At 61.7% G+C, this 14,485-nt stretch overlaps 1 protein-coding gene across 4 annotated transcripts in view; it reads right to left on the reverse strand.

The window, feature by feature from the left end:
• Positions 1–440: 440 nt before the first annotated feature.
• NTNG2 (netrin G2) overlaps positions 441–14,485 on the reverse strand; it is a 74,802-nt gene continuing 60,757 nt past the window's right edge. For 3 of the 4 annotated variants that reach the window (XM_060300258.2, XM_060300256.2, XM_060300257.2), the window contains exons 4-9: positions 13,792–13,964; positions 11,252–11,278; positions 5,297–5,398; positions 3,699–3,866; positions 2,145–2,279; positions 441–1,443 (exon numbers count right to left, since the gene is read on the reverse strand). In XM_060300258.2, the coding sequence (XP_060156241.1) occupies positions 1,208–1,443; positions 2,145–2,279; positions 3,699–3,866; positions 5,297–5,398; positions 11,252–11,278; positions 13,792–13,964 (841 nt within the window). In that variant the 3' untranslated portion in view covers positions 441–1,207. The remainder of the gene's footprint in view (positions 1,444–2,144; positions 2,280–3,698; positions 3,867–5,296; positions 5,399–11,251; positions 11,279–13,791; positions 13,965–14,485) is intronic. The other variant, XM_060300259.2, reaches the window with a different exon arrangement.

Below are 14,485 nucleotides of genomic sequence, written 5' to 3' on the forward strand. Positions count from 1 at the left end.
CTGGGGTCCAGCAGGCCTGATAGGACCCCCCATCCTGATTTATAAACCGGAGCATCAGAGTCGAGCCCTGTTAGACGGCTCTGTCAGTCGCTTGCCTTGCACTTTTCAGCGAAGGTATCAATGTCCACCACATGCTTTTAAATTTGAGGACAACCAAGGCAAAGTGCCAATAAGCTCTGGATTTTTTTTTGGTGGTGGGGGAAGGAGGGAGATAACCTCCCAAGTTTGGGGAACATTGTAGGTCTCTGCAGGGCCAGGCCTGGCCACATGGTGAGAGAGCTCCGGTGGCTACGCCTGCCTGTCATTCACAGAAGGGCCTGGGGAAGGGACGGCCTTGAGCGCGAAATTGCTTCTTTAAGGCTATTTTGTGGACTCCCCTTTAACTCCCACACTTGCTGGGTAAAAAAGAACAGAAAGAAAACAGGCCCTGGAGGCAGCAGTGAGCAGATTCTTTACTGTCAGATTATACACCATCAACCACCCCCGTGGTGTCCAGCGTCCCCGCTCTTTGTCCCTCCTTATAGGGGCGGTTAATACAAACAAAAATAGTTCTCTACAAAAGTAAGTTTCCAGCCCTCCCAACCCTCCTTCCTAACTCCCTTCCCCCAGACAGCGAGCTCCTTGGTCACCAGGCCTCTGGAAAGGCCTGGGGTCTGGTGGGTTGTAAGGGAAAACAAAGAATAGAAAAGAGAATCAAGTCAGCGACTAGAGGTGTAGGCAACTGGATTTTCGGGTCCGCTGGCTGATGGTGAGCCAGGGACAGGCGCAGGGGGTGTCTGCAACAGTCGTGTGTGTGGGGTGGGGGGGTGGGGGGGAGAGGGAAGCAGGAGGCAGGACCTGGGGCTGTTGGGATGAGCAGCTTCTCCCACGCCCCTGTCTCACCGCCAGCTAAAAAAAAAAAAAAAAAAGGAAAGGGTCGGTGGGTAATATAAAAGAAAAACTAAGACCGAAATCGCGGGCCGCTGGGGCCGCGACCACACAGCATCCCCTGCTGCAGCGCCGGGGCGGGGGCAGGTGCCACTTCGGGGGGACGGGGCGGGAGGACTCTGCTGAGTAGCACCTGGGAGCAGCTCGGGCCGCACCCTTCTGGCCGCCGGGCCTCCGACGCCGGCCCCCGGGCTCCCGGCTCTCCGGGCGCGGGGCGCAGGGCGCGGCGGGGCGCACGGACCGCCTCCCCCCACCCCCGGCCGGGGTTTCTCCGCGGGTCTCAGCAGTCCAGGCAGGTGGCCAGCCGCAGCAGCAGCAGGCAGCCGAGCAGCGTGGCGGGGCACGGGGCGGCCCCGGGCGCGCGGTCGCAGTCCAGGCCGCCGTCGGCGGCGCCGGGGTCGCAGCGGGGCTGCTCGCAGCGCACGCCGGTGTAGCCGCGCGGGCAGGCGCAGCGCTGGTTCTGCACGCAGGTGCCGCCGTTCTGGCACAGCAGCTGGTCGTCGTCGCACACGTTGGCTGCGGAGCGGAGGAGCGGTTAACTCGGGTGGCGGCCCGGTCCAGCCCTCCCTCTCCCCGCCCCGCGCTGGAGTTTCAGCCCCTGGGACGTGCGAACACTGGGGGCGCGGCCTGGACCGGGGGTGTTGGAGACTCAGGGCGCATTGGCGCGAAGTGTCCCGGCGGGGATGGTACCAAGGGCCGCGCGAGACCGGGACCTTGCCTCCCTCCCGCCGCTGCCCGGCTCTCCCCGCCCCGGTCCCGGCACTGGCCTTGGTGCGGTTCTTCAGACGCACCTGCTCTCCCGTCCAGAGCTTAGCACGTGCTACTCCACGTGCCTGGGGCGCCCTTCCACCCTCTTCCCGTGGCTAACGTCGGGTCTCCGCTAGCCCCTCACTTCCTCGGACTACCTCCCTCCCTCCCTCCCCGCAAATCCGCCAGCCTCCACCCAACTGCAGCCAACGCCCGTCTCCACTTTGGCCTCCAAGCTCCTTCCCGCTACCGACTCTACACCAGCTAGCATCAGGCCCCGCCCACCACCCGGACCCTGCTTCGGACAACACCAGGCCCCGCCCACCTACAGGGCCCCGCCCCGGAAGCACCAGGTCCCGCCCCTGGGACCCACCCACCGACCCGGACCCGGACCCGACCTGGGCGGCCTCGAGGCCCCGCCCCGGGCCCCACAGCACGCGGCCCCGCGCAGGGGGGCGGTGCGCACTCACGGTAGCAGCCCTGGCGCCAGTAGTGCGTGGGGAGGCAGTCGTCGCACTTCGGCCCCGCCGCGCCCTCGCGGCACTCGCAGAAGCCGGTCTCGTTGCACCGGTCGTGCACGGAGCCGATCTGGTTGCAGTTACACTCTGGACGGACACGCGCACGGCGAGCGATCAGGGGCGACGTGCGGGCGCCGTCCGCACGGGCCCACCCCGCCCGGCCCCGGCAACCCTCCCAGCAGGATCTCCGCACCCGCCGCTGGACGGCGGGGTGGGGACGCCTGGGGCGTCCAGATCTCGAGGGGACAGTTTTCATTTTCTCACATCCACTAAGCCCCTTCCCCTCTCTGGCTCTGGCGCTGCATGGCCCGGACCAGCCCCTTCCCGTCCCTGGGCCTGCGTCTCCGCTTCTGTAACTGGAACGGGCGCTGATCCCTCCCGGCTCCAAAGAGCTATGACTGACAGGTGGGAGGAGCCTCAGCGGAGGCCACCGGCCATCCGTCCTGGGGGCCGGGGTGTGTGTGCGGCGGGGTCAGGGTGTAGTCGGCCTCCGAAGCTCCTCTCCAGGGCGGGTGGAGGAGCAGCCCCAGAGGCCTCCCGCTCGCCCTGCTCCGTGGGAGAAGCCGAAAGCCCCCACTCTGGGAGTCCTTGTCGCCTAGTGCCGGGCCCGGGGGTGGGGGGCGGAGGCAGACAGGCAAGGCAAGAGGAGGCGCTGGGGGAGACGCCTCTAATCGGATCCAGAGGCCCTGCCCTGTCCCTGCTGCTGGCTGGTGTGACGTGGGCAGCACAGTTCCGTTGGGATCACTTTAGAGTTGTGATGAAATTATCTGAAGGCCGCTGCCATAATGCAGACTGACAGCTGCAGCTTTGCGGGCGGCTCCTCCTGTGCACAGCCGGGGCTGGCCTGCTGGGCGGGGGATGGGCAATGGGTTCCCAAGGGCGCTGGGCATCGGAGGGCTGAGAACTGGCCTCTACGGGAGACAGTCTTCCAGACTAGTGGGTGTTGTTTGTGGGCCACATGTTCGGTCTTTTGGGATGGCCTGCCTCTGCCTGGGCCCAGGGCCCAGGGCCCCTGTAGATTTCCTTCTTTACCCCAAAAGCCATCCCTGGAGCAGAGTTTAAAGAAAGCCAACCGTCTGCCCACTGGGGGTGGAGGGCATATAAAGTGTGAGAAAAGAATTCATTTGAAGAAAAGCTTCAGTTCCCCCAAAATGGTTGAAAACCCTTGATCTGATCCACCTCCCTATTTTACAAACAGGGAAACAGCCCCAGAGGGGGGAAGAGAATTGCCCAAAGGCACACAGCCCGGCAAGCCCTAGAACCCGTCTTTGACTGGAACTAGTGGTTCTGAAATGCCAGTGCCTGCAGGGAGGACCACATGCGGAGGTAGGTTATTAATAGAGCGGATTCTGTATTTAGAGTGGGCCCAGGAATTGGCATTTCCCCAGCCTCCCCCGGGGATTCCAATGCAGGGGTGCCCAGATCCCGTCTAACGCTGCTCTTCTGCCTCGCACCCTGGTCCACACACTCGCGTGCGGGGCCCCCGCCTCCCAGCCGAGGGCTCACCAATGCACACGTTCTCGTCGTCCAGCTCCGCGGAGCCGTTGCGGTAGTAGCCCAGACGGCAGTGCTGGCAGTGCTGGCCTCGTGTGTTGTGCTTGCAGCTGACGCAGGTCACCACGTTCAGGAAGTCGATGTAGCTGCAGCGATTGGAGTGGCCGTAGCACTCGCAGTCTGGGCCGGCCAAACGTGAGAAACACCAAGGGTCAGAGAACAAATGGCAAGCGTGCCTTCTCGCTGCCCCTCCCTGGTGCATTCCGGAAAACGGAGGCCAGGGGTAGGACCTGGCACAGGATGGTGCCCTGGGTCTCTGACACTTCTGTACCATGTGGGGAGAGATGGGCCTGCTAGCTTCGAGCCCGAACGAGAACCAGTGTAGGCCCAGCTCACAGATTACCACCTGGCCCCATGGACAGGGCACCAGGGAGGGCCAGTGGGCAGCATCCGCTAAAAGCCTGGCCGGGTACCAGGGCAAAGTGCTTTCTGGAGGGAGGCCCTCGTGATGCTGCGGGTGGTTAGATATGATTCATGCAGGGAAGATGGGTCATGCCATCAGACCGTGAGCTCAGGGAGGGCGGTGCCCGGGTTCATGGCGTTCACCATGGTACCCCAGTGATTCAATGAAGGGTAGACGCATGCATGAACGCTGGAGAGGATGGAAAGGGCCAGGAGCTTCCTCCCCATGCTGCTTTGGAAGTTGGTTGGAAGGAAAACACCCACCTGCAGGACCCTTTCTTATTAGCCTGAGCTGTTCTGCAAATCTCATTGGCATCAGAGGGCCTGCTCTTGCACGACCCTGAGAGTGAATGCTGCCTTAAAGTTTGTGCCCCCAGCATCTCACCTTGACTCCTCCTAGCCCTGGCCCAGCTTCTGACTCTCACTGGAGGCACCTGTGACCACCTGGGGCAAAGGCCCCGGGGTTTGGAGGTGGTTCCCATGACATCATCAAGGGGCGGGGTTTGGTGAGGAGGGTCACCTTCCCTGCCACAGAGGGGGGCATCCCTTGGTGTCCCTCCTAAGAGGCTCAACACCCCCTTGAACAAGAAAGGATGCCGGCTCCCCGCTGTGAGACACCATCTGTGTATCTCTAGAGGATCCAACCCCCATTTTGTGATGCGAGAAGGAGGGACTGACCAGATGTTGAGGTCAAGGGCATGGGAGACCTCGGAGAAATGAGCCTCTGACATGTGCCCAGGAGGAGACGGTGAGCATTCCCACACCATGGCCTCCTGGACCTGTCCCCTTCACCTTGTCCCTCCAGGGACAGTGAGAAGGTGAGGCATCCTCCAGGTGTCCCAGATCTTGCTTCAGCCAAGACGAGCCCCTGGGCCACACCTCCCAGGGAAGCCAGGACAGGTTATTCCTGGCAGCTCCTGTGCCTGCCCCCGTGCTAGCCCACTGTACTTCGGACTCATACCTGCTCCCAGCTCCCTTGGGGAGGGGGGACCGGAGGCGAGAGAGAGGCTCCGTTTCACCTTGACCCAGCTACTCGGGGAGGGGGCATCGGTCCACGCACTGCATTGTTTTGTTTTGTTTTTTTCCAGTGGAGGTGGGGGGAGAGGGGCCGGAGGAGGGGCTGATCAGCCCCGGGGCCTTCCTCTTACCTTCGAATTCTTCAATAGGCATCACTTGAGGAGATTTGGGCCTGAGCTGGAAAAGTCTGGAGGCCTTGGCGGGGGCGGGGGCAGCGGCGGAGGTGCCCGCAGCTTGGAGAGATGAGAAAGAAGCTCTTTCATCAGCTGTGGTCCAGCTGCCCAGGGTGGGCTGTCCTGGTCGAGGTAGAGCTCAGCACAGGCTCCCAAGGTGCCCTGGGCAAGCTCTGAGCAGCTTTGTCACCTGCTCAGAGACGACACAGCACAACCAGGAGCACACGCAGAACCGGGCCTGCCTTTGGTCCCGCCTTGGACACCATCTACACATCCAGCTGGATTCATCCTTCCAAAGTATTCTCTATCTGCCGCATCCCTTATATTGTGCTAAATACTTAGCTGAAGCTGGACAATTTTTTGACTGGTTGAAAACATTGCTTTGCACACCCTGGTACTCTTGCTGTCCCCTCTCCTCTCCAAACTCCCGGGAGCATCACGTCCAGCGTCTGTAGCTGGTATTCGAGATTTGGCCATCTCCCTTCCTTTCTGAAGCAAACTCCCTGCTCCAGCCAGAGTGAGTCCTTCCCCGTCCAGCCATGAGCACAGACTGCCCTGCCTTCCACTGCCCAGAATCCCAGCCCCGTATTTGCGGGGGAGCATGCCACGGTCTCCTCGGCTTCCACCTGGGAGGCTGTCGTGCCCCAGTGGGTCCAGGGCCGGGAAGTGGTTGCTTCAGCCTGCTCTCCGGGGAGGACGCCCTGACTCAGAGGCCGGCCAGGTTGCTGGGAACTGCAGACCCTCACCGTTGTGGGTTCGGCTCCGGAACTGCTTGCCAGCAGGGGGCGCCCAAAGCCCTGCTCACCACTCACAGCTGGCGCGGGAGGGAACTGGAGGTGTGGGCTGGGTTGCTGCCTAAGCCAGGCATTAGGGCTCAACGTCCAGGGAACCGTAAGCCGGGACCGGGGACAGCGTCCCATCTCGGAGACTCAGGCAGGCCCTGTGTGCCTCCTGGGTGTGCCCACGATGGCTACAAATGAGCCCGTGGGCCCCCACGTGTTTCTTCCCACTGCGGTGGGAGAACGAGGCTCTGGGCTCGGTCTCAGTGCCTTCCACGACCCCTCCCCGCATCTCGCTCAGTCAGGCCGCTTCTCCCTGCCATCCCACCGCCAAGCCTTTGCCCCAGCTGGTCCTGCCGCCTGGAAGGCTACCTTCCCCTTCATCTACTCACAGCCAACCCCCTGCAGGAAGCCCTCTCTGACTCTGAGCTCCACCGCGCCCAGGGTGTCCTGTGAGCACGATGGTGGGAGAGAGAGGGTTACTGTCATCAGGACAGGGTCTCCACTTGCCCCGGAAGCCCTTGGGGCTCAGGGTTAGGGTTAGAGTGTAGGACTGAAAGGGGTCGGGTGTGGTGATATCACTCGGGCTAAGTAGGTGAGAGTTGGGGGTAGGGGCAGGCAGAGCTCCAAGGCCCCTCCCCTCGGCGCCCTTGGGCCCCTTGCCACCCTGCGTCCCCACCCCGTGCCCCTGCTCCCTCCACTACAGTCTCAGAAGGAGCTCCCCGCTCCCCATAGGCCAGGGGGCGCTCGCCCAGAGGGGGGCAGCAGTAGATGGCCTGATCCACTCTTAGGGGAAAGAAGAGGAGAAACCAAGTTATGCAAGGGGCTGGGGCTGGGCGTATCCTGGGGACCTACTGAGGCATCACCGCATACAGGCCCCTTACAAGAAGCAGTACTATAAGAAGCAGCTCTGCCTACGCTGGCCAAATAGAACTGGGTTCAAATCTACAGGCGAGGCAGCGTCTACACTACGGCAGCCTATGAAGGGCACACGGACACCGGATGGAAGCGGGACCCATGCCCGAGAACCTGCGTACTTTGGGCAGTCCTTTCTTCAGCGGGACACCTGATTCTTGAATCTCCCTCCCTGTGTGGCCCCCGTTCACACTGAAGGCTAGAGTTAGATCAAGTCCCATGTATCTGGGCCCAGACCTCTCTGCGCTGAAGTCTCTGGCCAATGGCCGTAAAGGGGGCATGTGTTCTGGCTAAGACATCAAACGTGTCCAGAGGGTCCTCTTCCTGTCCAACCCCAATCTAGGGACTGGAGCATCCTCCCTGACCCCTAGATTGGGCCCATTTTCACCAGGGACCCCAACGTAAGTCAGCCCCCAAATGCCACCGTGCCCATCTCCAAGACTAACTGGACACACAGCAGGGGACGCAGGTAGAGCTGGCAAGGCAAGGAATCATTCTGTGCCGAATTTCAAAGGACAAACCCAGAGGGACAAGGGAGAAGTCGGATTTTTTCCGCTTCTTAAAGGGATTACGCACGATGCCGGTTGGTGGGGAAAGAAAAAGAAAATCTACCAGCTAAGAAGTGTGGGAGACTTTCCAGCTGGGACCCAAGAGCCTCTGGACATGAAATGGACATTTATGCGATGTTCAATGAGAAGAGGCTGCCGGTGTCCAAATTGGCAAGGGCTTAATTAGGGCGGCGATAAACCCGCCCTGAAGGCACTGTGCTTTGCAGCCTCTCTCCCACCACCCTCGGCGGCCAAGCTGGGGAGAGGGTCGATGGTCTTGAACAGCCTTTCTGCCGGCAGCCCCTGCCCTCCGGACAGCTTGACACTGGCAGAAGGGAGAAACATCTGGGCCAGGGGTTCAAGGGCCCAGGTGGACTTGGGCCAGAGCGCCTGAAGCACTTCTTGGGAGGTACCTGGAGAGAATCAGGACCTTCATGGGGGCCTGGGGGTGGAAAAGACTGGGCTGTCCAGGGACAGGCTCAGGTATGCAGGAGGAACCTTCTCGCAATGACCTGTGTCACTTGCCAGGGCCAGATGGAGGCCCCGTCTGTTCCTTCGGAGCTGGGGAGCTGTGCAAGCCAGGCCTTAAAGGCGGCACCACCTCCCAGACCCCCGAGGCCTCGGGGCCGTGGCACTGGGTGGCTGAGTGGGCAGGAAGCATCGGGAGTCGGTGAGCCCCGAGTTCAGGTCCTGCCTGTAATCTTGAGCAACTACTTCTTTTTTGTTTTTTCAAAACAGCTTTATTAAGTATAATTTACATACCATGAAAATCCAGCTGCTTCTTCCTAAGCCTTCATATCCTCACCTACGGGACTACGAAAATAACAGTCCCATCTCACGGGGCTGAGAGCAAGGAATAGAGTACAAGCTCCTGGCCCAGGAGACGTCCGAGCTCCACTAGCTGCAGCGAGTCACGACTCGTGGGGTGGGGGGAATGGGGGCCCAGGCACAGGCTTCGGTTGCTAAGGAGGTCTGATGATCCCCAAGGCTTGGGACACTCAGGCCACCGGCTGTCACACCGCAGCCGCCTTTTTCTCTTAATACCTGCAGCCTGGCACTGAACTCAGGATGCAAAGTGGACCACGACCCCACTGAAGGACGGTCCTGCCTGGAGGGAGGGGCACGTCCTTCTCACCACCTGAGTCCTGGGGACCCTCACGATTCAAACCTTCTCTCGTCCAGGCTCACCGCCCTGACTCTGATGCTTTCCTTAATTCCTAGCTTTGCAGTTTGCACCCCTCGTACCACGTCAGAAGCAGCTCCAGAAACGGGGTCCGGGTTCCTCAATGTGTGTGTGTGAGCGTCTGGCCTCCCACCCAGACGGATCACCGTCTGCAGGCAGACACGGGACCTACCACGACTATTTTTGGTCCCGTGTGCCCATCACAAGCTCAGCAAAAAAAGCGCAAGTCTCAGGCGGCTGGACCAACTTGTGCCCGGAGCCCGGATTTCCAGAGTGACACACGTCCTCCATCCCAGAGAGGATTCCTGGGCCAAGAGGCCATCCCGAAATCCTCGAATCTCCCGGCTGGCCCCCTGCCCCCCGCAGATGTCTCCCGTGGAGAAGGGAAGGAGGGAGAAAGAAAAGAAGTGTGATGTGTCACCCTCTGGTCCAGTGGAGGAGCTGGGCGTTTTCCACGGCATTCACTGGCTGGGAGCGTTCTGAGCACCGACCCCCAACAGGCCAAAGCCGGAGTGTCGGGGATCCCTCCCCAGGGGACAGAGGGGTCTCTGCCCGTTGGAAACACCACCCTTCCAAGGGTCCACGAGCGTCAGAGAGAGGAAGGGCCTCTGCACTGGCTGGCTGTTTGACAAGTTCTCTCTCTCTGCCCAAGGAGTAAGGGGCACCTTACCCCGCCGCCTCCTCCCTGCAGAGGGGGTGGGGCAGAGGCGGGGCACACTGTTGGGGACCAGGGACCTTGGCCACATCTTCCCGGCATCCTCTGGGAGGGATGAGTCCTTTCAGACTCCTGGCACTCGCGGTAGGCAGGAGCCGGTGGGATGCCCCAAGTGAGGCCGGGTGAGACAAGGGGGCCACCCCAGCACCCCAAGCCTTGAACACACCCCTGGCCTGGCCCTGCCCCGAAAGGCCCAGCAGCCCAGAGTCTGAAAACGCCAGCTCAGAGGCTCCCTTCCGCCTTGCTGATCTGAGGAGTCTACCTTCTTGGCTAACCCTGCACTGTCTGTTCCTGGGGGTCAGCTGCTGATGGGCAGGGGGCAGAGCCGGGGCTAGGATGGCTGGTGGGGGCGGGGCCTGGGCCGGCTCCCCTGGGCGCCCCCTGCTAGGTCACCCCGCCTTTTGGCCAGGCTGAGCAGTGCCCTGGCGTGGGTGGGCAGCAGGAAGAGGATGCAGGACTTTCATGGGAGCCCTGGATGCCCTGGCTGGGCCCAGTGACAGGTGTGTCCAGGCAGCCCGGAGGGCTCTTGGCGCCACGCCCTTGCGGCTCTAGGATCTAGCATTCTCTACGCTAAAAGCCAAGCCCCTGCCCTCCCCAGGGCTGATGCTCCCACATCATCGCACATCACAGAGAGAGGCAGGGACTCGGGCCAGAAGTGGGGAAGGGCAGGGCAGCTGGGGCTGTAGCTGGGCACCCACCTGTGGGCTGTGGGGTGCTGGGGGCCATGGGGGCCCAAGAAGTGGATGTGGAAGGGGCAGGAATGGTGGGGTCCCCCCTCACGGCCACAGCGGCCACAGGGGCTTTGGGGACGGGGTCTTTCCGGGACCTGCTGATGCCTGGTAAGAGATGAGAAAAGCAAGAGAGGGTGGGGGAGTTGGTGGGTGTGGAGCAACGCAGAGGGGCAACTTAAGACCCCCACGAGTGGACCAGCGTCCCCGCCAGGTCCAGCTTCCTCTGGCCCCCTCTCCGCCCGCTGGTGCCCCGCAGGGAGCAGCCCCGGGGCTGAGTGTGGCCCCAAAGAGCCCTGGCGGAGGGAGGCGGCGCCCCTGGAAGCCTTCCTGAGACTTGGGGTCTGCACTGGCTGGCTGTTTGACAAGTTCTCTCCTGCTGAATCTGAGAGCAGATGGCGATACCCACCTAGGGGGGCGGTGGCTTCAAGGATGAAATGCGATAGTACGAGTATCCTGCTTAGCCGACGCCTGGCACTGTGCGTGCTGGCTGATGACTTCGTGATAGGTGGTCACCCCCTACCGCCCTGCCTCACCTTCCCTGTGGAGCTCTCGGGACTCCCCTGACCCTCCTTCAGATGGTCTGGCTGCTCTGGGGCCTGAGCTGACCTGGACGCGTCGGGATCCGGGCTCACTTCCCTCAGCCTCCCCGTGGGCGAGCGGCTGCAGAGGTGATAGCTGCGGGCTGCCCGGAGGGAGGCCGAACCCCATGGTCAGACTGGGGGGGAGGGGTTCTGCCACTGGTCGGGGAAGGTGACCCCCACTCTTGCCTGGCAGGAGAGGGAGGGGCAGAGAGTGCCCCCGGGGGGCCAGGGGACCTTTCCAAAGCAGCACCAGCTGAGAAGCTAGGGGGAGGAACTGTGAGACACGAAGGAGGGGGAAGAAGCAAATGGATTAGAGGAGCGGGTGGTGAGGCCTATGGACCCAGGGGGACAGGAAAGCCCTGTCTCTTCTCTCCTGCTCTTCCCAGGACATGCAAAGAGCCTCATGCACTGAGGGCCCCAGTCGCCTTCCCAGGGTGGTGGTGACCCAGGTGTGTACTTACTGCCAACGGCAGAGCCTGCGGCGGCACCTGCGGAGAGAGAAGGGTCACAGCAGAGTAAGGGGCCCGGCCACCTCCTCCCTGCAGAGGAGGGGGTGGCAGGGCTGGGGAAAGGAAATCAGGGGGCCTGGGCACCTCTCCGTGCAGGGATTGGGTCAGATCATCCATTCCATCCTCACTGGCGCCCTGAGAGGGAGGGGCCCCTATGAGCCCATCTTGCAGATGGAGAAACTGAGTCTCAGCGCTGTGACTTACCCTATCAGGGGACCTGCTGATAAGCCTCCGCTGGGGGCTTCACAGGCACCCTTCTCGTTTGATTTTAGACTCTCGGGTCCTCCAGTGCAGGACAAGGAGGCGGGTGGCCATTCTCTCAGGAGTGATGGGATTTCAGAAAACATGAGGGTCCCCAGTCACGGGGACAGACTGGTTTACTGGAAGCTCTGATGGAAGTTACCACCAGAGGGAAACCGTGGTGCATGCTCCCACCTGAGGAAATGCAGGGACGGCTGAACGACTGATTGGAAGATGATCGCAGCGCCTGCCACGTGTTGAGAGCTTTCTGCACGTCGGCACGTGCTGAGTGCTGTCCCCACCTGGGCCGTTCAGTCCTCACACAGCCCCACAGGGGCTTTTATTAGGGTCCTGATTCTACAGCTGAGAAAACAGGGCTCAGGCGGAGAAATGGCTTGTCCAAGGCCACACAGCTGTGAGTGGCAGAGGCCTGACTCCGACCCGGGCCTCTCTGTCTGTGCCCTGGGGATGAGAGGGGCCCAAGGCCACAGTTTGACCTGGGACTTTGGGTACCAGGGCGGGAATCGTCAGTCTCAGAAGGAAGGAGCCAGGGCCACAGCTTCCCCTCCAGGCGGTCCTGACAAAGGACGGAGCGTGAGGACACCCCTCCGTGCCCCGGGAGCCCTGGGGTGGATGCCGAGATGTGGGCAGGGGGACGTGTGGCATGAGGACCTTCCCTGGTGACCCTGGCGGCGGGACAGTGAGGGAGGCCTGGGAGGATGCACCTGGGGGCCCACAGTGCATGACCTGCAGGTAAGGGTCTTAGTCTGTGGGTGCCGGGGGACCTTGGGGGATCCTTCCAGGAGGAGAACAGGGTCCAGAGAGGAAGCAGGGAGGTGGGGAGGCCAGCAGGACAGATGAAGGGATGAGCCTGCGAGCCAGAGGGAGGTGACAGCGATGAAGGAACGTGTTCAAGAAACGATTCTGGCAACAAAGAGGTGGGCTGGGCAGGCGGTGAGGGGGGAGCTGGGCGGCGCTGGGCTGTCACCCAGAGCGCTCTCCGCGCCTTTGCAGGCCGGCAGGTGCCGTGACTCTGGGAGGTCACCCTTCAAAGGCTTCTTAAGCGTTGCCCGCACACGCACAACATGCCTGTCACAGCCTTGTTGCGAGGCTTCCGGCTTTGTCAGCCTAAAGTTGCATAAATCTTTCACCGGTTGGTCGCGGGGGTGCCGATGGAGGGGCTCCTGGGAGCGTGCCCAGGAGGGGCGAGCTGAGCGGTGCCGGCGGCCCAGCCTGGCTTTGGAGCTGGGTCCAGTGGTGGCATCTAACTTGCTGCTAAATTAGGAGGGCACTGAGGGTCACTGGGGCTCTGTTTGTTCATCTGGAGGGTGGGATAATAATGAAAATAGCACCCGAGGGGTTACTGTGAGGGTTGAGAAGCTGTGTATGGAAGGTGCCCGGTGCAGCCTCCTTGTCAAAGCACTTGACCAGTGTCAGCAAATCACTGGGGCGGGAGCAGCTGGGGAGTCCCACTCTGGGGCCAGCCCAGGCCCCCTTGTCCATGGCAGCTGGGGGCTCCCTGGGACTCTTGATTTCAGGGGGATACCCAGGGACTATGTTGGGGGCCAGTGATGGGGGCCCCCAAAGCGTGTTCATAGTGCAGGCGTGTGTGGGCGCACCCCGAGGATGACCTCTGGCACAGGAAGGCTGAGCCGGGAGAGGAGAGGGCCATGCAGACGGCACGGGCCAGGCCCTCGGAGGAGCCCTCTGTTAAATGGGGTAACAGGAGACCCGCTTCCTGGGGCCCCCCTAAGGGCTGAGGGAGTGGGGACCCCATAGCACTTGGCTATGCAAATGCCCCATAAACACTGGTGATGAGGGATGGCGCTGCTCTCCACGGTTAGCCCGGAGCGAGGACTCCCTACCCCTCCTCCCTGACACCCTCTGGGCCTTCTCTCCTGCCCTGGGGACAAGAAGGGGAAGAGGCCAGCGGAAGGATGCTCATCTCAGGTTTCCAGCAGGATGAAGGTGTGCTAGAGGTTCTTGACGACAAAGCCTGGCGCTTAGGAGCTTGGTAACAAGGGTGTGCCTGTGTGTGCATATGTGTGTGTGCGCATGTGTGCCCACGTGTGCATGCGTGCCTGTTTCTGTGTGCACACCTTTGTAGGGAGTACATGTGTGTGCATGTGTGTGCGTGATGGGATCCACAGCTCCTGAGGTCGAAGGCTAGGGGAGACCATGGCCTCACTGGTCTGAGGGGGCAGTGGGCGGGGGGGGGGGTCCCGGGTGCAGCGGCCGCTCTGTGTACGCACACGCATTGGGAGAGCCGTGGGGCAGTGGCAGGTAGGAGCCAGCCCGCCAGGACCGTGTGCGGAAGCTCCTCTTGCACTTGCCGCAGTCAGGGCCTGTGGTGTTGTGTTCACACTCGCACTGCAGGCTGCCCTCGCGCACGGAGCACAGGTTGGCGTGCAGGTTGCACTTGCACCTGGGGGGACACGGAGGGGGCAAGGCGTCAGTGAGCGTGTGGGCGGGCTCTTCCAGCTCTCTGGAGGGGCTTGGAGGGTGGCCTGGAAGGATCTCTTGAGGCCATCTGTCCAACCTGCCACGACTCTCCTTCGGGACAAATGCTCCCGGATTCAACATTTTGAGTCCTTCCCCAGCATGAGGGGTCCCTGGCTCCTACCTCTCAGTGAGGGGGGTGGGGGGCGTGATGAGATGCCCTTGTCCCAGGTGCTGAATTTTTAGTAACGCAGCTTCTGGTCACCTTTGCTCTCAACCACGGAGGGTTGACAGGTAGCAAGAGTTACCTGTCCCTGGTTGTGGAGACGTGGACCTGGCCCCAGGCTGTACCTCTGCTCTCAGCCGCGGCCCACACCCATGCCCTTGAGGGCAGAAAGAAATCCCAACTCCCCAAACCCTGTCAATTCATCCACACATGTATTATTCATTCATTCATTCAAATATTTATAGGCAACTCATCATTCTGAAACCAGTAAATAAAGGGAA

The sequence above is a fragment of the Globicephala melas genome, chromosome 6, assembly GCF_963455315.2.
Source record: "Globicephala melas chromosome 6, mGloMel1.2, whole genome shotgun sequence".
Lineage (NCBI taxonomy): Eukaryota > Metazoa > Chordata > Mammalia > Artiodactyla > Delphinidae > Globicephala > Globicephala melas.